At 40.1% G+C, this 22,541-nt stretch overlaps 1 protein-coding gene and 1 long non-coding RNA gene across 3 annotated transcripts in view; one reads left to right on the top strand and one right to left on the bottom strand.

Annotated features, from left to right (window-relative positions):
* Positions 1–485: 485 nt before the first annotated feature.
* LOC137376293 (uncharacterized) overlaps positions 486–22,541 on the top strand; it is a 42,842-nt gene continuing 20,786 nt past the window's right edge. The window contains exon 1 of the long non-coding RNA XR_010976164.1: positions 486–931. This is a non-coding gene — a long non-coding RNA (uncharacterized lncRNA). The remainder of the gene's footprint in view (positions 932–22,541) is intronic.
* rnf170 (ring finger protein 170) overlaps positions 1,033–22,541 on the bottom strand; it is a 48,157-nt gene continuing 26,648 nt past the window's right edge. For both annotated transcript variants that reach the window (XM_068044537.1, XM_068044545.1), the window contains exons 5-7: positions 14,706–14,779; positions 4,533–4,643; positions 1,033–1,956 (exon numbers count right to left, since the gene is read on the bottom strand). In XM_068044537.1, the coding sequence (XP_067900638.1) occupies positions 1,687–1,956; positions 4,533–4,643; positions 14,706–14,779 (455 nt within the window). In that variant the 3' untranslated portion in view covers positions 1,033–1,686. The remainder of the gene's footprint in view (positions 1,957–4,532; positions 4,644–14,705; positions 14,780–22,541) is intronic.

Here is a 22,541-nt window from a genome sequence, read left to right as displayed (position 1 = left end):
GCTTCAGTTACACAGATACATTGGAGAAGCTGGTGTTCTCAGAAGGTTGAGAGGAGATTTGATAGGTGTTCAAAAGTATGAAGGGTCTCGACAGTAGGATAGGGAGAAACTGTTCCCATTGATGGAAAGATTGAGAATCAGAGGCTGCTGATTTAAGGTGAATGGCAAAAGAACCAACAGCGACATGAAAAACTAATTTATGCAGCGAGTGGTTAGGATCTGGAAAAGCACTACCTGAGAGTGTGGTGGAGATAGGTACAATTGGGGCTTTCAAAAGGAATTGGATAAGCAACTGAAGAGAAACAATTTGCAGTGTTGGAACAATTCTATGATGTCTTTTGAGTACACAAGCAATTAATAGATATGAGTTACCTAGCAATTTGAACATTTAATGGACAATTAACATGAGCAAAGATAGAACTGGCAATTTAGTGTATAGTGAAATTAGCATTGGATGCTGAGTTTTAATTATAACAGTAATCACAACTGAAATATATGTGTTCCAATGTACTATGCCACTCCTATCAGTCACTTCAATCTCACTTTTATCTTTTAAATACTTTAGGATTCAGCTCATCAACAATCATCGATAAGCCTTCGTGATTTCATTAGGACCAGGTTATGAAGACAGTGGTGCTGTCCAGAGAAATGAATGATCAAGTATCATTAATTCATTTTTGGATGTGGGCATTGCTGGCAAGGCCAATTAGTGCCCATGCCTAATTGCCCTTAAGGTGGTCAAGCTGCCTTCCTGAATTGCTGCAGTCTGTGTACCGAAGGTACTCCAAGTGCTGTTAGGAAGTTCCAGGATTTTGGCCCACTTACAGAGAAGTGCGATACATTTCCAAGTGAGGATGGTGTGGGACCTGGAGATGATGGTGTTCCCGTGCGCTTTCTGCCCTGTCCGAGGTGAGAGATTGAAGAAGCTTTGGTGAGTTACTACAGTGCATCTTCTAGCCATGTTACGCCAGTGGAGGGAGTGAATACTTAAGGTGGTGGATGGGGTGCTGATCAAGTGGTATTACAAACAAGTCATTCATACTTTTTAATAAAAAAAACATTGTTCACATTTTGCTACATGCAGGGAATCCAAAATCTTTCCAATATCAAATAAGTGATTTTAGCATAGAAAATATGCAGGTAGAAAAACCACTGCATTCTATTTACAATAAGGTCTGTTCCTTTAATAGTTAAATTCCTAACTACACATACAATAGACGTCTTCAATTTTCATCTACATTTTTATACCAAGTGCAAATCAACAGGAGAAACCAGAACTCAAAAGTACATAATCTAGCCTCATGATTTGCCAATGATTCAGTTTTCATTTAAACAACCAAAATTCATGAAAAAAAATCCTGCATGTGTCCCCAAATTGAATATCTCAATTGCACCTTTAGCAATTTAACTTAATAAAACTTCAAGTCTGCAATAATTCAAATTTCAACTCTATAATGAAGTTTTCCAATACAAGCAGCTTAGTATTTCCTCTCTCATTTCAATCTGACTTGCGTTAGTTGGCAAACAAATGCTGTAATTGTAAATTCAAAAATTGCATATTTAACTTGGAGCTCATGGTTTGCAAAAGGTTCTAACCTGCTCAACAAGAAGTAACAATATCCTTTCCAGGAAAATATGCCCTTTTAACTTAAATTCAAATCAGGTTTATCTTACAGGAATATTAATTCATCTATTCAATCTTTGTGTTACTGCCTCTCGATACATGATGGAAATATAGATGAGGAGTAGAAAAATAACGAATAGGTCATCCAGAAATCCCAGAATACCAAAGAAAGCTTCAGGAATAAAGTCCAGCGGTGACGCTAAATAAAATAAGGCACCCGCCAGACAAAGGAAAATTCGTATTCGAAACATCCAGAAAAGGCCGCCAATCGAAAAAAGTTCTGTGAAGGCATGACGCAGTAGTGTGGGTAGATCCAATATCCGATCCATAAACTGCGGAAGAAATGAGATAAATTACTCTTAAAAAGCCTACTGGTACCATGTTAACAGGATAGTTCCTTACTTAATACAAGACATAACAAGTAAACATGCAATTAAGCCACCAAAATGAATGATAAATGAAGAGCTCACTTAAAAGAATAAATATCGGTGTGCAATCTTTCTCATGACTTCTAGATCACGGAAATGAACAGAATGGCCTGTTTAAGCAAGATTTTTACCTATTTGGCTTACAATGTTTTTTCTTTATTTAATTTATATATTTCTGATTGAAAGTTGGATTCAGGTAACCAAGGATTTAGAGCTGAAGCATACTTTTGAAATTTGAGAGCCTTGGAATTGCTGAAATGAAAGTACTTAGGAAGTTTGATGAGTAACCTCAAAGTGAAATGGGGTAGCCATTAAAATGTCATCTAATAAAAACCAAAAAGCTACCAATGCTGGAAATATGGGGGAAAAATAGTCAACGGGGAATGGGCTTCATTAACACATTCCAGGGAGATTCACAACTGTAATGTTGAATGGTTTCCATTCAGAGGCATTAACTAGTTAACAAGCACCAAGGGCCTGCCCACTGGGGTAGGATTCAAAGTGGCAACATTGATTAGCAGCTTGGAAAGCCTGTCTTATATAGGGAGCTGAGAAGAGGGTCAAAGATCAAGCCGGTCTTCTCCCTCAAATGCAGATTCAAGTTTGGAACAGTTAGAGAGCAGCAGAGGGCATATTCTAAAGTTAGCACCAGTCTGTTCAGGGGTGCTGCCTTCTAAAGGGCAAATTTTGCATTGACAGGAGTGATGGGAAGTATATAAATCTTTCCATGAAAACTGTATTGTTCATCCATTTATTAAATGTAAACTCAAGTTGGTTTATTTTATTATTGGCTGGGAGTGCTTTTTAAAAAATAGGGAAATGTAGTGGCATGTGAGAGATCACAGCATCCAGAACAAAGCATCGTATTATAGTTCGAATTATGCTACAGCCGAAATAAATATTGGGTAGTAAATGTGTACTCCTGGTTGTAGGGGATTTGAGGACAGTTTAGTGGAGTGACTGGTGATACTAAGCCTACGAAAACATCTAGTGCTAACTCAGAATTTTTAACAGTTTGCTTAAGTGAATTGTACAAATGAAATGAATTGAATGAAAAGCAGCAGCTCAATCTCAAAACAATTGCTTTCTGTTGCACAGTGACTCGACTTTTGAAAAATATCTTTGCCTGTTGTTAAGAGCTACTTGGCTGATTTCAGTCACCGTGATGTTCTTGCAGCACTGGCTAGTCTCCCAACTCTGGTCTCTCCAGTCTTCCCAAGTATCATGCTGCCAGCAATCATTACAGCTCAAGTCATGGAGGTCCAGAGACAGAAGGGAAAATTAATTGTACGTGGTCACTGACTGCATTAAGAATGTTATTAATGAATAGATTTAAAAAAAAAACTGATTGGGTTTTCAGATGGATTTTGTCCTGTTTAGATAAAATGGAGTGCTCAGTAAACTAGTTGCATTCTCCAGATTTATAGGGGGCAACAAAGAGCCTGACAGAACTGAATATAATAAAAATATGGATAAGGCAAGTTGATCACTGGGGCCTGAAATTAAGTAAGTGGCTAATTTTCAAGATAAATACTTTAATTCAAGTACCCATGATCTTGAGTGGATTACATATAGGGGATAATAAAGGGATATTGAAGTAATAATATAAGAAGAAATGGTCATTCAGTCCAAAATGACCATGAATTTGTATACAAATTATATATCCCACTGAGACTGGCGAATAAACACAGGTTAAAATTTACAGGAAAAGGTACTCGGGAGTTTCTCTTTAAGCATTCCCATAAAAGAAGCCCAGGATAAAGATTTTACATACTTCATTACAAATTATTCAATCTTGAAGCACAGCTGTGTTACTATGATCAGGTCAATGAGGTTAAAAAAGAAAAGTCACTAGTCAATAAGGGATGAAAACAGTAGGAAGGATTTGTTTGGATCTTGTAGAAGATCAGAGTTGTAGTAGATAATAAGCTATGATGCACCTGAGTGGGAAGCAGAGTGAGATTGATCTTGGAGAATTTGGTCTGAGCACGAGTTGGGTCATTGAATGGGAGTTGGGTGGGAGGTTAATTGTCAACTAGTGCATAATTAGTATGGCAATACAGACAAGACTTGTAGAACTTAGATAATGTGGGAAATTCTGGAACCCAAGAATGTCTGGGATACCCACAAATGGAAGTAATATTTTCAGGTGAACGTTTCAGAGCACAGAAACACATGCACAATAACTGTAGACGCTCAATGCCAGATATGGGGAGGAAGGATTTCTGGAATGCATATTCCAAAACGTGATTACTCCTTGAAAACAGGTTCAAACGTAGATGTGGGATGTGTAGATTTAACTTTTACATAGAAAGTGAAATATAAAATATTTCAATCCAAAAGTAATTTTTAAAATCATTTTTCCTAACTGTTAATTCTTAGAATTAGCTTATAGAGTCAGAGTTTTACAGCACAGAAACAGGCCCTTCGGCCCAGCGCCGACCATCAAGCACCCGTCCTAGCAATTCTAGTATACTTACAGATCTGGGCTGACCAGAAAATCTTCTGTTATAATTATTTATATTTTGAATAACCTGCGTAGACTCTTGCTGCTGATCATTCACTGGGAACAGTGGAAATAACAATGTAACCTACCAATAAGACAATTAAAATCATAAATTAAATAATGACTGCACATATTCAAATCATAGCGATTAATCTACTAATTTGCTTACCATTAAAATTACTTTAGCTGACAGGGTTCAACTCAAATCTCGACTTCATCTTTATGTAATTATACAGAATGAATTTTTTTAAATTCTAAAGTTGTAGTACTGTTCACAACCATATTAAGTGTCAGTATAGATTCTGAGAGGATGTTTAAATAGATAATGTTTATATTATGAACACAGAGAATGCAAAAGATCTCTTGCGGTGTTCCCCATGATATCCTCATATACTGTGAGCCAAGTGGATGAAGTATAGGTTTTTTGCTGGGGATCACTTGATTGACTCTGACGATCTGTGCAGGTGGGAGTTGCATGCAGTGTAATAGTGCTATTGAAGATGACAAACGATGCACTAGATCCATGGGAATATTCAGGCTACCAAAGGCCTGCTAGTAATAGTGCTGCTTGCAAGAGTTAGGAATGAAACCAGCCATATTGCTGTTCTATTCCAGCTGGCTTCAATCCAACCCCTGTTGGATTGGGCCCTCTGATGTGCTGCACTTTATTGATTCACAAACGCGCAGGTAAAAGACATCATCCCAGAAACTGGGCTGCACAGCACGCATTTCTCAGGTGCAACATGGTCTACTAAGTTCCCAAAATGACAGACAGAAAGAGCATGCACACTTCCTAGATATAGATAGAACGCACTGATGTGACAGCATCACATTAAGGAAACACCATTAACCCCAAGATACACATCCATTCGGGACTTTTACTTAACCTTGCATAGACTAGCATAAGCAGTCAAGACGCTTACAGCGCCAGATGAGTGCAATCATGAGAATCCTTTCAGTACTAGTCTCATGAACATTGCATAGATTGCATCAGTGTTTTGATGAATAAAAAATATTAATCACACGTCTTAGTGTTTCCTGGTCCTCAAACATGTTGTAAGGGTAAGGCTATTTGACTATCCTATAAACTCAACAAAAAGCACAGCCACAATCTGTTTGAATGGCACAATCTGTGAATAGCACAAATATAGACTGTAAATAGTAGACTTAAATAGAATAGTGCAGATATAAACTGTGAATATCAGATATAAATTGAGTAAATATGAACTGATATAAACTGTTTGAATTAGATATAACCTGTGAATATCTCAGATATAAACTGTTGAAATTATTTCATAAACATATGAAATAAGAAACTGCAAATGATGAAAATCTGAAACAAAAACTGAAAATGTTAAACAGAGCTGGCCAATCATCTGTAAAGAAAAAAGACAAGTTATGACATTTAGGTGTGGCTCTTTCTAAAACTGTGTGAAGATATAGATTTTATGACACTTATAGTGAATATGAGCACAACTCTGCCATTCAGTGCTATCTTCCAGGGTATAAGCAAACAGATAGGGTGAATGTGTAAACTGCAGGCTTCTCTGACCGAGGTGGCTCTTCCAAAGAGTTTTCCACTTCATGAACTATTACTCATGCATATATACTGAGTGCTCCTCCTACAGCTGGGTGGCCTGCTGTTCCTATACTGCTGCTACAGCTGCCTGATCCTGCAGCTGTAAGGATGTCAAGTGCTTTGACCATTTAAGCCCTTAGGGACCCATTTGGATAGAACAATGACAACTAGCTTCCAAATGCTTTTGGGGTGCCATCTTTCAGGGTCTGTAGAATCTAACAGACTACAATCTCTGCCCCACCACTGATCATTGGGCATTCAGATCCAGGACCTAGCACAAGTGGCATGAATAGAATCTAACTTCACAATAACAGCTAATGTGACCTTCTCCTCAGATGCCTGCTCAAATTGGTGGCAAAATACAGAACCAGACTGCTCACGTCTGCAGTAACTCAGGCTGGAGAGTTCTTCAGAGACTCAGACATCCTGACACCAAGGTCATCTCAGTCTCAAGAAGCTTGTACTACTGCAGTGCAGCCAAGCCCACAGGCATCTGTGACCCTTAGGAAGCACTTCAGTGCAAAACTAGGGTAAGTTTAAGAACAATACAAGGCGACACTGGGATAAAAGCAGCACCTGTTTGCACACAGTAAAAGCACTTGGTGATAAAAAGCCCAGTGTACTGAGGTTTGTCTATTCTTTGGATTATGGGTTTGCAAGGATGTGTTGAATGGGAGATACAGTTCCTTCTATGCTTCCTTAGTGATCTATTGCATTTTTAAGCAGATCCCATGGAGACAATCTTGAGGGAACACGATGGTGGAAGTTGGTGGCTGCCTTCTTTGCTGTAAGGCTTATCCTGCATGCCTCAGTTATTTTATCGTCCTCTTGCTTCTATTATAAGGACATGGGAATGTCTAGACTGAACCCCAAGTAAAGGCTCTGTCCAGGTTTCAGAATTTATGATCACTCTTTTGTTCAAAAAAATGTAGGAACGTTTTAAAACAAAGTGAAGTTATATAGGTTTAAATAAAACGAGGTTGCAGGTGTCAAAATTGTGTATTAAAGGTAGATGAGTTTGTGGAATACCACGGATCACAGTCAAGCGAGACAATACGGGGCAATTATCTCATCTCGGGGCCCTTTAAGTCAGGCTGGCCCTGATTTTTTTTTTTAAGAATAGTAGGATATGTATTCCAAAAGGAGTGACTAGCAACAACTTTCATTTAGATAGTGCCTTTAGCACTGCTGCAACCAAGAAAACATCCAAGACCCAAAGCTGGCAGGTTTCCTTTCATGAAGGATGGTTTTTAAAAAAATGACAATAACAGCCTTATTTTTCCACTTTTAAAAGAGTAAATTAAAATTCTTAAACTGTCACGGTAGGATTTGAATTCTTCTCTCATGGATTATTAATCCAGGCCTCTGATTACTACTCCAGTAATATAACCACGATGCTACCAAACTTTCAATTTATCATACATACTGCAGCCACAAGGTGCTTATGGTGGAATGAGTGGATATTAAATCCAGTGATAAAGGTGCTCTTTCCTCTTGAATGACATTGTGTCCATCCAGATGAATGGTGAATATTCCATTACACGTCTGATGTAAAGAACTGGCATTTAGGGTCAAGTAGTCCAAAGTGCTTCACAGCTAGTTAAGTACTTGTAAGGTTTGGTCACTTTACACGTAGCAAGGTACCACAAAACAATAAGATACATGAACTGATCATCAGTTATTTAGTAGTGTTGGTTGAAGGATAAAATTTAGTCAGGGCACTAGAACTCCCTGAACTTCTTCAAACAGTGCCATAGGATCTTCTGCATACACCCAGGGGAAAATGGGGCCTCAAACATCTCTGTGTGTGTCACTCCTTCAATGCTGCAATAAAATGCCAGCCTAAGACTACGCACTAAGCTATGAAATGTGACTTGAAACCATATCCATCTGGCACAAAGACAATAGTGCTATGACTGAGACAAGACTGACACTTGAGCCCTGAACATGGTAGATGTCTGACAAGTCAGAAAGTGAGCCACTTGTCAGAGCATCCAGTTTTGATATGGCAGGTCTGGTCAAGTCAATGATGGTACTGTTGAAGGTCAGGAGGTGGTGGTTGAGCTTTTCATGTTGGGAGACGGTCATTAGCTGGCACTTATGCAGGGGGAATTTAACTGCCATTTGCTAATCCGAGCCTTCAATGGAAACTTTGCACTAGTAGCTTCTAGCTAAGCAGCAAGCACGGATAAAATGAAGCTGGAGGCAAAAGGTGCCCCACCTAAACTTCCAGTATACAATTAGTCACTGTATGCAGATTTTACAGGCATAGCTAGTCAGTTTCACAAAGCTCGCTATTTGATGCTGATTAATGGTGAATGCTTGAATAACTTCTTGCACTTTGAATAAAGAGGTTTCATTTAAGTGCAAGAACTTCCCTGAATACATCCCTTAATATCTTTCCCCTGACTTCCCATGCTTTTGAGTCTTATCTGTTCTTTATTTAACACATCTGTTCCATTTATTGGGATGCATTTGAAACTCAATGACTAAAATACTACAATTACAGTGCCTAACTATTCTTTAGCATAATTCTGTGTTACTGATGCACTCTTCAATTTTTTTTATTTCCTTCAGTTCCCAGCTCTTCTGGTTATGTAGAGGTTCAAAAGACACTAACTTGGTTTTCATTCTCCTCCCCCAGTCCTGGTCCACATTTTGTATAAAACAAGCTGGAAAGTACAACACCTTTCTGGAACGTTTGGACTATCCAGGGCTCTCAAATCAAGTAATATTTGTTACTAAATCATAGAAAAAGTGTGAAGAGGATTAAAGCTCTACATCCAAAAGATTTCAAGTCTGCAGAGTTCCTTCAAAAATTAATTTTTCTTTTAATCTGCAACAGTCTTTGTGGAATTGATTCCAGAACTCATTGGGAAATATTCCCCAGTGGTGCATGTGCTACAGTTATTAATATTCAATATATCAATCATCTTTGGACACTGGTGCACAAGGCTTTGTTCCAAAAGGTTATATGAAGGCGATCTTATTGCCAGAAAGGGGAACTCAGTTGTTAATTCAAGTAGAAATTTTATTTGATTCAAATTCCATCCAGCCTCAGGTGATGCAACTACTCCATCATGCACTTCTCCAACTCACAGTTGAATCCAGTGTTTTGAGAAATATGGCTAAAGAAGTCTTTAATTCCCAAGTATAATTAGTTATAGAATTGTAGGCCATTCAACCCCTAAGCTTGCACAAGTGCACTGAGCCATATTTCCCCCACAATATCCTTTTATATTTTTTAAAGTATACTTAGCTTCAATAGCTACTTGTCGGGAAGCATTCCATATGGACTGAACCTTTGTGTGAATTCTTTTTCTAATACTAATCCTAACTGACAATGACCTAACTGACCCACAGCACCTCACCCTAACTGAATAGACTTAAAGTTTTTTGGTTCAGTTCTGTGATGGCTTTTGTTGGGCAGCTCCTGCTGTGCATTTGAAACTGCCCTTTTGGCTGCTGTCCATGCAGTTGATGAATAATTCCAGTGCTAATTTATTGGGCGGAGGATGAAAGCCCACAGTGAGCTCAGAGTCCTTCCCTTGCAGTTCTAGCTGTCTGATGGATAAAAGCTAAAGATGTGTCACGGTTTGGACAGGGTTTTTGTTGCCTTTTTAGGATTACAAAATGCCTTAAAAAAATTAGCATGGATGTGATTTTGCGTAGGAATTATTTCATCTTTTCTATGTTCCATGATGGTACTGCCTACTTCTAACGTTCTTTAGAAAAGGAAAGCTGCTTTCAGTTTTAAGTACCCCACCATCTACACTAAAATACGTAATCTTTCAGTCACCTCCTTAGAGTAGGGCAAGCACTTTAGTGTGGGAAAACTCTCCAAAATTGTGGGGCAATACAGAGAGGTACTTTTGTAGCAGGCATTTTCATAGATTAATAATATTTGTTGTTCTTCATCTCTGAACACATTGGTTTATATTCACAATAAAATGAATTAAAGTTCTGGGACAAATATAGGCTGACACTCCAGTGCAGTATTGAGGGATTGCTGCACTGTTGGAGGTGCCATCTTTCGGATGAGACCCTAAGTTCAGAGCTCGTCTGCCCTCTCAGGTGGATGTAAAAGATGCCTTGGCATGATTTCAAAGAGGAGCAGGGGAGTTATCCTTGGTGTCCTAGTCAATATTTAACCCTCAATCAACATCACAAATGCTCTTTGCGGGACCTTGCTGTGTGAAAATAGTCTGCCACGTTTCCTGCATTACAACCATGTTTACACTTCAAAAACACTTCATTGGCTGTAAAGTATTTTGGGATATCCTAAGGTCATGAAAATTGCTATACAAGATGCTATATAAATGCAAGTCTTTTATTAAAAGATATATTCGGTTAAATTGACATAACAGTACAGACTCACTCGCTCTTTTTGGCAGTATTCTGCTTTTCTTTAGTGAGGAAAATTTAACAGCTTTTCAGTTCAGTCGATGGAGTGAGATGGAACTTTGGCACTTTAGAACTAAACTGGCAGTGATGAGAAAAACTGACCGAGTAGGTTGTGGTGCTACGATAAATGCAAGATTCATCATTGCAACAAATCACTTTCTATTATGACAAGTTTTTTTTTTAAACTGAAAAATACAAGTAAATATATATAACAATGTTTTCCTCTCGGTTCTTCTTTTCTTTAATGTGACAACTTTCTTGACTTTAGCCCTTGTAGAACCATGGATATATTTATACATCTGGGCGCCATTAAAACAGTAGTGAGTATTCTGACTTAGTATCCTTCTCATGGTTTGACCTCAAAAAAAGGTCAAATACTGATCTGGGCACATCTGAGTCAATTTTAAATTCTGAGCTTTCAGTTGGCCGTAAAAAAAAGCCTGCAAAACTATTTTGCAGGCAGCTAAAATCCATTTTGTACAAAAAAAGACTTAGTTTCATTTCCAAAATGATTGCTAGCAATTATGAGCAGGAAGAAAGATAACTAAAAGATTCTAAAATAAACTTTAGGGGAGAGAAGAAATTAGGACATCAGATTAGGTTTTAACAAAAGTAAAACTTCTAAAATGGGATAGACAAAGAAAATAAAGAACAGAAGTCAACAGAGGAAAATTGGGACAAGAGAGTGTGCAGAATTAAAAATAGTTACAATTTATTTAGAAATAGCAGATTGTGGATAAAGTGGGAGTCAAAATGGAACTGAAACATGACATGGGGACTGAGCTGGAGCAGGGATGGAGTGGCATCAGTTTCCTATTATTTAGTAACTGGGAGCAACACAGGCCAGGAGCAGAGGCAATTTTGGGGCTGAGGCTCGGAAGACAATATTGGATGGACCTATAAGCACAGGTATATCAGGACAAGACTTAGATAATCACATCAATTTTACTCTGCAAAGTCCTCCTCGTTAACATCCAGAGACTGGAGAACGGCCTGTCCTACAAACTTCCCAAGCAAAAGCGTGTCATAATCTTGAATTACAAACTCATATCCATCAGCCAACATTCCAGACCCCTCCATCTTCAATCTGGAGTATGTCCTATCCCATCAGCAGAATATGTCCACTAACCTCTCAGGCCACTTTCTTGTCACCTTTACCAACTATATCCCCTTACCTTCCTCCAACCAAACAATCCTCACCCTCCCCCAGGAAAAACAATCTCTTCCCTAAACTCTCACAGATTCTCTTTCCAATTGCTAACTCCTAATTTCTTGTTCCCTGGCTCTGTACTTGCATGACACCGCTGCTGCTGTTCCCTTGTCTGTTTTCCATGCCATTGTTCCTAACAATTCAGTCACAGTCTCTCACTCTGTTCCACAGCTACAATTTACATCTTTAATCTCTTAAATCTAAGGACTAGCTGAAAGAAGACAGAGGGTGGTGGTTGATGGCAAATGTTCATCCTGGAGTTTAGTTACTAGTGGTGTACCGCAAGGATCTGTTTTGGGGCCACTGCTGTTTGTCATTTTTATAAATTACCTGGAAGAGGGTGTAGAAGGGTGGGTTAGTAAATTTGCGGATGACACGAAGGTCGGTGGAGTTGTGGATAGTGCCGAAGGATGTTGCAGGTTACAGAGGGACATAGATAGGCTGAGAGATGGCAAATGGAGTTTAATGCGGAAAAGTGTGAGGTGATTCACTTTGCAAGGAGTAACAGGAATGCAGAGTACTGGGCTAATGGGAAGATTCTTGGTAGTGTAGATGAGCAGAGAGATCTTGGTGTCCAGGTACATAAATCCCTGAAAGTTGCCACCTAGGTTAATAGGGCTGTTAAGAAGGCATATGGTGTGTTAGCTTTTATTAGTAGGGGGATTGAGTTTCGGAGCCACGAGGTCATGCTGCAGCTGTACAAAACTCTGGTGCGGCCGCACCTGGAGTATTGCATGCAGTTCTGGTCACCGAATTATAGGAAGGATGTGGAAGCTTTGGAAAGGGTGCAGAGGAGATTTACTAGGATGTTGCCTGGTATGGAGGGAAGGTCTTACGAGGAAAGGCTGAGGGACTTGAGGTTGGTTTTGTTCGAGAGGAGGAGGAGGAGAGGTGACTTAATAGAGACATATAAGATAATCAGAGGGTTAGATCGGGTGGATAGTGAGTATTTTTCCTCGGATGGTGATGGCAAACACGAGGGGACATAGCTTTAAGTTGAGGGGTGATAGATATAGGACAGATGTCAGAGGTAGTTTCTTTACTCAGAGAGTAGTAGGGGCATGGAACGCCCTGCCTGCAACAGTAGTAGACTCGCCAACTTTAAGGGCATTTAAGTGGTCATTGGATAGACATATGGATGAAAATGGAATAGTGTAGGTCAGATGGTTTCACAGGTCGGCGCAACATCGAGGGCCGAAGGGCCTGTACTGCGCTGTAATGTTCTATGTTCTATGATTGCAAACTCAAGCGTACCTGTCAAAGGACCGATCTCAAATTATCGCCAGATCTAGTTCAACCACATTAAGCTCTGGTATGCTTTTGTCTCCTCAACCAAACCCTGCCATTACTTCAAGATTATTTTGGAAGATGACAGTGACCCACAACCTCTTTTTGTTTTGTCACTCTCATGTCTCGGACTAAGTGCAAAGAGCTCATGGATTTATTTCTCTCTAAAATCATCTATGCAGCTACTTTTGATCAGGTCATTCTGCAATTTCTCTCCCACTGCCCTCTCTTAGCTTATAAGAACTAGGAGCAGGAGTAGGCAATTCAGCCCCTCGAGCCTGCCCCGCCATTCAATATGATCATGGCTGATCTCATCTCGGCCTCAACTCCACTTTCCTGCCCGTTCTCCATAACCCTTCAACCCATTACTAATTAAAAATCTGTCTATCTCCTCCTTAAATTTACTCAATGTCGTGACATACACTGCACTCTGGGGTAGTGAATTCCACAGACTCACGACCCTTTGAGAGAAGTAATTTCTCCTCATCTCTGTTTTAAATCTGCTACCCCTTATCCGAAAATTATGACCTCTCGTTCTAGGTTGCCCCACAAGAGGAAACATCCTCTTTACGTCTACTTTGTCAATCCCCTTAATCATCTTATATACCTCAATTAGATATCCTCTCATTCTTCTAAACTCTAGAGAGTAAAGGCCTAAACTGCTCAATCTCTCTTCATAAGACAAACCCCTCATCCCTGGAATCAAGCTAGTGAACCTCCTCTGAACTGCCTCCAATGCAACTATATCCCTCCTCAAGTAAGGGGACCAAAACAGTGCACAATACTCCAGGTGCAGTCTCGCTAATGCCTTGGACAGTTGTAGCAACACTTCCCTACTTTTGTATTCTATTCCTTTAGCAATATATATCAAAATTCCATTTGCCTTCCTTATTACCTGCTGCACCTGCATTCTAGGTTTCTGCGATTCATGCACCAGGACACCCAGATCCCTCTGCACCGAAGCACTCTGAAGTTTCTCTCCATTTAGATAATTTGCCTTTCTATTCTTCCGACCAAAATGGTTAACCTCACACATCCAAGTTAAACTCCATCTGCCAAATTTTGGCCCATTCACCTAACCTGTCCATATCCATTTGTAAATTTCTTATTTCTTTATTGCAACTTACTATCCCACCTATTTTACTGTCATCTGCAAATCTGGCTATAGTACCTTCTATCCCTGCATCCAAGTCATTAATATAGATTGTAAATAGTTGGGGCCCAAGGACTGAACCCTGTGGCACTCCATTAGTTACATTATTGCTTCCTTGAGACCCATCTCCTGCTCCCTAGATCTCCTCCCAACCCAACTGTTAAACCAATTATCTTTCCTGGCTCTAATTATTTGTAATATTGATAATGGCTCCAGTTGTTAGGCTTGATATGACATAAAATTACCATCTGACCAACAAGAAATAAATGCCTATTGTGGTAAAAGCACTCTACCAATCCTTTATTAAATATAATTGACTACATCAGTTGGCACCTTATTACAATGGCAGTTGCTTTAATGAAATTATTTCATCAAATTGAAAACTTTTCTTGCAGCAATCTTGTAGAGAAAAAGTAGAAAAGACTTTTGCAACATTTTTATTTTTAGCATATCAAACCATCTGTAATGAATTTTGTATTCTGCAACATAAATTGAATGGCTTTATTTATCTTACCATTTGTCTGCAAATGGGACAATTAACTGCTCCCAACCAGGTGCCATATGTCCAATATGCAACAATACAGGAACCTAAGAGAAGAAAAAAACAGGTATTTTGTAAACCAGACTGTTTGTGTTTTTTTCAATCATTTGTGCGCTGCTCAGTTTAGCACAAAAATAAAACCCATGTTAGTTTTGGCAATGTTTGCTTTCCCCAAGCCCCAGATTCATAGTTAAGTTTTATTAACTTGGATTCTGGCCTTAAAGAGGGACAGGAACAAAGGAACAGGAGTAGGCCATTCAGCCCATCGAGCCTGTTCTGCCATTCAATACAACCATGGCTGATCATCCACTTCAATGCCTTTTTCCCCACACTATCCCCATATCCCTTTATGTCACTGGTATTTAGAAATCTGTCAATCTCTGCTTAAAACATACTCAATGACTGAGCTTCCACAGTCCTCTGGGGTAGAGAATTCCAAAGAGTCACAACCTGAGTAAAGAAATTTCTCCTCATCCCCCTTATTTTGAAATTGTGTCCCTTGGTTCGAGACTCCCCAACCAGGGAAACATCTTACCTGCATCTACCCTGTCGATCTCTAAGTATTTGGTAGATTTCAATGAGATCACCTCTCATTCTTTGAAACTCTAGAGAATACAAGCCCAGTTACCCCAATCTCTTTTCATAGGCCAGTCCTGCAATTCCAGGAACAAGTCTGGTGAACCTTCGATGCACTCCCTCTATGGCAATAATATCCTTCCTAAGGACATTGTCAGCTGCCAATTAAAAAAAAAATAGAACTTGCAATGATATGCCCTTCACGTTCTCAGAACGTCACAAAGCATTTTACAGCCAATGAATCTCTTTTGAATTGTAGTTTCTTTTGTTACGTATGTAAGTGGTTTATTTGTATCTTGCACCCTCATTCGCTCCCTACAGCAAAAAATCGGAAATCAGACAGCATATACTGTACAATACTTATGTTCTTTACATTCCAAAATTAACATTGTTTTATTTTAAGCAGAAAGTAACCAAATCAGTTTGGAAATTAAAAGGTAGATTTATTTGTAACTGTTACTTATAGCTAGAAATATAACTGTTCCTTTAAAAAAAGGATTATTGAGTTATAATTATTTTGATGTACTTCTATCCGATTGGTATTTTAAAAGAATGAGGTCACCAACAGCTTGCTCACAAGAATGCCAGAATTGTTGGGCTGCTGGTGCTTCTGTCACTTATAAGTGCAGGGATCAGAGGGAATGGCAACAGCTGTTTCCAGCTGATAAGGGATGGATGGATGGATGTGATTTCAAATGTTTAAATGGGGAAGAACAGAATCTCATGCAAAGATGACACGATTTAAATTTTTTCTGAAACACTGTTGCATATTTTTGTTTGGCTGTTGCTTCCCCCCCCACTTCCCTTATTTGGGAGAGTGACCTACTCCCATGCCTTTTGCTAATGCTCCTCTGCAACTAGATACTAAATCTTCAGTTTTAATAGAAGATTAATCTAGGCATAAGTTACTAGTCTGAATGTTTTTATTATATTGTCAGTGATGATGGATGTAAAATTGGGCACTGTTCCCTGAAAATTCTAAATCAAAGCAGATTACTTCCAGGATACCCAATAAGTGAAAATGTTCAACTCAATGCTGATTTTCTACATTTTAGCAATTAGAATTGAATTAAGCTGGTTTTACATAATCGGGGAGGAAGGGGCCGGCTGGGTACTTCCACCACTTTCTCCCTCCCCTTTGTAGGTCCCGTCATAAACTGACTGAAGGCAACTAAACAATTCAATCCCATTTCCCCAATTGAGGGAATAGAAATTCAAGAACATGACAAAGAGGGCCAAAGTCACATTCAACTGACAAGTACATGCATCTATATCACCCTACAAAGAACTCCCATCCACTATACAAAATGTTCCATTATAATGCATGGGTCTGATTGGAGGATCTAATTTCATTTAAAAAACATTTTTTGGAACAGTAATTTTATTTTTTTAATCATAAGTAGATTTCTTAATGAAATATTTGTTGATTTTGAACTCATTCTCCAGGCTATCTTTGCCAATTTGATTAGTCCAATCTATATAATGATTAAATTGCCTACGATTATTGCAGTACCTTTTGTGCAAGCCTCCATTATTTTTTGATTTATACTCTGTCCTACACTATAGCTACTGTCAGGGGGCCTAGAAACTACTCTCAGTGACTTCTTTCCTTTGCTATTTCTTATCGCCACCTAAACTGATTCCACATCTTGATCTACCGAGCCAAGATCACTTCACTGCTGAACTGAGCTCATCTTTTATTAACAGAGCTACACCATTTCTTTTTCCTTTATTCCTAACTTTCCTAAATGTCAGATACCCTTGAATATTTAGTTCCCAGCCTTGGTCACCTTGCAACCACGTCTCCGTAAAGGCCATCATATCACACCCAATTATTTCTATTTGTGCTATCAATTCATCTATCCTGTTAAGAATTCTGCCTGCATTCAGATAAAGAGCCTTTAATTTAGTCTCTACCATTTTTCCTTACTCTGACCTTATTTGCTGGTGCACTCTTGTCTGTGTACACTCTGTCCCTTCCTGTCACAATCTGGTTATCATTACTCGTATTACTACCCTGCATTATTATTGCCTTGTCCTTTTTCATCGACTTTCTAAATTTCCCCTCACCTGAAGTCCACACCACCCACCAACTATTTAGTTTAAAGCCCTCTCTATAGCCCTAGTTAAATGATTCGCCAAGATACTGGTCCCAGCACGGTCCAAATGAGGGCCATTGCAACAGTACAGCTCCCACTGTTCCCAATACTGGTGCCAGTGCCCCATTTTACATTCATCAGGATTAAACAAACCTTCAAATGCTAGACATCAAAATCTTAAAAAATTATTTCTTTGAGATTGGCTTTGCTTTGCTCATCAATATTGGATTAGCTAAATTCCAGATCTTCCACACCAATACTTATAACTTCTTCAGAGATAATATACACTTCATATTGCATTGTAAAGTGATAGACACATGGTAGTCAACAATTCCAGATTGATTGACACAATGTAACTTCTAATAATTCAAATGTCTGTTTGAAAGCACTACAAAATTGCCTGGTGTACCCTGTTGTATTCCTAGGTTTATGGATTGTGTGCGAGTGTCAAGAACCATATCCTCAGACCATATCTATCTGATCATCTTTAAATATCCTAAGGCAACAATGATTTGCATTTATATAATGTCCTTTATATAGAAAATGTTCCAAGGCACTTTACAAAGGGGGAAAGAAAAAAAATGGATAAAGGAACAGACATGAATCCATGGTGCAAAAGTTAGGAAAGGCAACTGAAAGCTGGACTTAAAAGACTGATTGAGAAGTTTCTGAAAAGGAGAGGTTTAGACAGAGTTCAATATTGCAGTACTAAGTAGCTACTAATTTTGGGGTGAATGGAGGATCAAAGGATGCAAGGGGAAATAAAAGACTGGAAAAGGTCGCAGAGAGATGGTGGGGTGAGACTATGAAAATGAGAACAAGGATTTTTAATTCAATGCATTGGGGAGCCAATGCAGATTAGTCGGTTTCCAGTGTAGGGGGAATTCCCATTGTTCGTCATTTCCTTAGTGCATCATGTGAGGAACAGTATATTAATTTCAGCTTTGGCCCAGTTTGCACCCCTTCTCTGGTTGCCCTATTATGATGCTGAAAGAATTGTGTAGCTGCAGATGCAAGACACTCATTTCCAGATTCCTCTTCAACCCTCTAACTGCCCTTACAACATGGTTCTGAATATTCTGATTTTCTAATCCCAGAGTCCTCCCTCATGCTCTGCAGATGTTGTATTAGTTAATTTTGTTCCTTACATCACTGTCAATTGTTTTGTTGATCCATTTAGAATCATGTTTGGTCTATGGGATTGGTCTATGCTTCCTAGTTTAAACTATACATTTATCCTGTGTGCTCAGCTGTATGGCTTTACAAGTGTTCAATGTTTCCTGTACTGGAATGTGATAAACAATCCAGCTCTATCAATCTGTTTTAGGCCCAACATCCCAGTTAGGTTAGCCATTTAAAATTATATCCCAGGCTCTGAGTCTTCTGCATTTCTAAATCCCAGACCATGTTGAACTTGATCATTCTGTGGTTGCTGCCCCTCTAGAGGCCACAACTTCATTTTCTGCATGTCATGTAGGTCATTGTCTGCTCAAGATCTACACTACTTTAACACACTTGATCATGAAGCAGTCCTAAATTACTTTCATTAACCCAGATTTCTGCAGCATTTAAGTATTTACAATTTACAATTTGGCTAGTTGAAGTTTCCAATTAAAATAGATTTTTGATTCTCGCATATTCTTCCCACCACTTCATAAGGAAGCTATCTTCCTTCTTATCCTAACCTAGCATTTTAACTTTCTATTTTAACTTTCTCCTTTTTAGTATTAAAAATGTCCAATATATAGGTCTGCATCTTTTCTACCTGTATTATCAACTCTACAGATCTATATTTCTGCATTCATAGATTTGTTTCTTCATTACAGCAGCAGCACCATGGCTGGCACTGTTGTTCAGCAGGGAGGGACAAAGCGCAGAAGAGCAATAGTTATAGGGGACTCTATAGTCAGGGGCACAGATAGACTCCAGGATGATATGTTGCCTCCCTGGTGCCAGGGTCAAGGATGTCTCTGAACGGACAGGGGGCATTCGGTACCAATGACATAGGCAGGAAGAGTGACGAGGTCCTGCAGGGGGAGTTTAGGGAGTTAGGTAGAAAGTTAAAAGACAGGACCTCTAGGGTTGTAATCTCGGGATTACTCCCTGTGCCACGTGCCAGTGAGGCTAGAAATAGGAAGATAGTGCAGCTAAACACGTGGCTGAGCAGCTGGTGTAGAAGGGAGGGTTTCAGATATCTAGACCATTGGGATCTCTTCAGGGACAGATGGGACCTGTATAAGGACAGGTTGCATCTAAACTGGAGGGGCACAAATATCCTGGCTGCGAGGTTTGCCAGTGTCACTCGGGAGGGTTTAAACTAGTGTGGCAGGGGGGTGGGAATCACAGCAGTAGGACAGAAAGTGAAATAAATGAGGGGGAACTAGTAAATAAGGTAAGTAAGACTAAGAGGAAGAGCCGGCAGGGAGATGTTGCGGAGCACAGCGGGACTGGTGGTCTGAAGTGCATTTGTTTCAATGTGAGAAGTATAACAGGTAAGGCAGATGAACTTAGAGCTTGGATTAGTACTTGGAATTATGATGTTGTTGCCATTACAGAGACTTGGTTGAGGGAAGGACAGGATTGGCAGCTAAATGTTCCAGGATTTAGAAGCTTCAGGCAGGATAGAGGAAAATGTAAAAGGGGTGGGGGAGTTGCATTACTTGTTAAGGAGAATATCACAGCTGTACTGCGGGAGGACACCTCGGAGGGGTCGTGCAGTGAGGCAATATGGGTGGAGCTCAGGAATAGGAAGGGTGCAGTCATGATGTTGGGGGTTTTCTACAGGCCTCCCAACAGCCAGCGGGAGGTACAGGAGCAGATATGTAGACAAATTTTGGAAAGATGTAAAGGTAACAGGGTTGTAGTGGTGGGTGATTTTAACTTCCCCTATATTGACTGGGACTCACTTAGTGCTAGGGGCTTAGATGGGGCAGAATTTGTAGGGAGCATCCAGGAGGGCTTCTTTAAACAATATGTAGATAGTCCAACTAGGGATGGGGCCGTACTGGACCTGGTATTGGGGAATGAGCCCGGCTAGGTGGTTGAAGTTTCAGTAGGGGAGCATTTCGGGAACAGTGACCATAATTCCATAAGTTTTAAGGTACTTGTGAATAAGGAGAAGAGTAGTCCTCGGGTGAAGGTGCTAAATTGGGGGAAGGCTAATTATAACAATATTAGGCAGGAACTGAAGAATTTAGATTGGGGGCGGCTGTTTGAGGGTAAATCAACATCTGACATGTGGGAGTCTTTCAAACGTCAGTTGATTAGAATCCAGGACCAGCATGTTCCTGTAAGGAAGAAGGATAAGTTTGGCAGGTTTCGGGAACCTTGGATAACGCGGGATATTGTGAGCCTAGTCAAAAAGAAAAAGGAAGCATTTGTAAGGGCTGGAAGGCTAGGAACAGACGAATCCCTTGAGGAATATAAAGACAGTAGAAAGGAACTTAAGCAAGGAGTCAGGAGGGATAAAAGGGGTCATGAAAAGTCATTGGCAAACAGGATTAAGGATAATCCCAAGGCTTTTTATACATATATAAAGAGCAAGAGGGTAACTAGGGAAAGGGTTGGCCCGCTCAAGGACAGAGAAGGGAATCTATGTGTGGAGCCAGAGGAAATAGGCGAGGTACTAAATGAGTACTTTGCATCAGTATTCACCAAAGAGAAGGACTTGGTGGATGATGAGCCTAGGGAAGGGAGTGTAGATAGTCTCAGTCATCTCATTATCAAAAAGGAGGTGGTGTTGGGTGTCTTGCAAAGCATTAAGGTAGGTAAGTCCCCAGGGCCTGATGGGATCTACCCCAGAATACTAAGGGAGGCAAGGGAAGAAATTGCTGGGGCCTTGACAGAAATCTTTGCATCCTCATTGGCTACAGGTGAGGTCCCAGAGGACTGGAGAATAGCCAATGTTGTTCCTTTGTTTAAGAAGGGTGGCAAGGATAATCCAGGAAATTATAGGCCGGTGAGCCTTACGTCAGTGGTAGGGAAATTATTGGACAGGATTTACTCCCATTTGGAAACAAACAAACTTATTAGCGAGAGGCAGCATGGTTTTATGAAGGGGAGGTCGTGTCTCACTAATTTGATTGAGTTTTTTGAATAAGTGGCAAAGATGATTGATGAAGGAAGGGCAGTGGATGTTATCTATATGGACTTCAGTAAAGTCTTTGACAAGGTCCCTCATGGCAGACTGGAACAAAAGGTGAAGTCACACGGGATCAGAGGTGAACTGGCAAGATGGATACAGAACTGGCTCAGTCATAGAAGACAGAGGGTAGCAGTGGAAGGGTGCTTTTCTGAATGGAGGGATGTGACTAGTGGTGTTCCACAGGGATCAGTGCTGGGACCTTTGCTCTTTGTAGTATATATAAATGATTTGGAGGAAAACGTAGCTGGTCTGATTAGTAAGTTTGCGGACGACACAAAGGTTGGTGGAGTTGCGGATAGTGATGAGGATTGTCAGAGGATACAGCAGGATATAGATCGGTTGGAGACTTGGGCAGAGAAATGGCAGATGGAGTTTAATCCGGACAAATGTGAGGTAATGCATTTTGGAAGGTCTAATGCAGGTGGGAAGTATACAGTAAATGGCAGAACCCTTAGGAGTATTGACAGGCAGAGAGATCTGGGCGTACAGGTCCACAGGTCACTGAAAGTGGCAACGCAGGTGGATAAGGTAGTCAAGAAGGCATACGGCATGCTTGCCTTCATCGGTCGGGGCATAGAGTATAAAAATTGGCAAGTCATGCTGCAGCTGTACAGAACTTTAGTTAGGCCTCACTTCGAATATTGCGTGCAATTCTGGTCGCCAGACTACCAGAAGGACGTGGAGGCTTTGGAGAGGGTACAGAAGAGGTTTACCAGGATGTTGCCTGGTCTGGAGGGCATTAGCTATGAGGAGAGGTTGGAAAAACTCGGATTGAGGTGAGAGGGGCAAAGTTTAGAGGGGATGTGAGAGGCAAGTTCTTTACACAGAGGGTGGTGAGTGCCTGGAACTTGCTGCCAGGGGAGATGGTGGAAGCAGGTACGATAATGACGTTTAAGAGGCATCTTGACAAATACATGAATAGGATGGGAATAGAGGGATACGGTCCCCGGAAGTGCAGAAGGTTTTAGTTTAGGCAGGCATCAAGATCGG

Source organism: Heterodontus francisci, chromosome 1, assembly GCF_036365525.1.
Source record: "Heterodontus francisci isolate sHetFra1 chromosome 1, sHetFra1.hap1, whole genome shotgun sequence".
Classification (NCBI taxonomy): Eukaryota; Metazoa; Chordata; class Chondrichthyes; order Heterodontiformes; family Heterodontidae; genus Heterodontus; species Heterodontus francisci.
The sequence above is the reverse complement of the archived record's forward strand: the minus strand, read 5'-3'. Positions and strand labels throughout refer to the sequence as shown.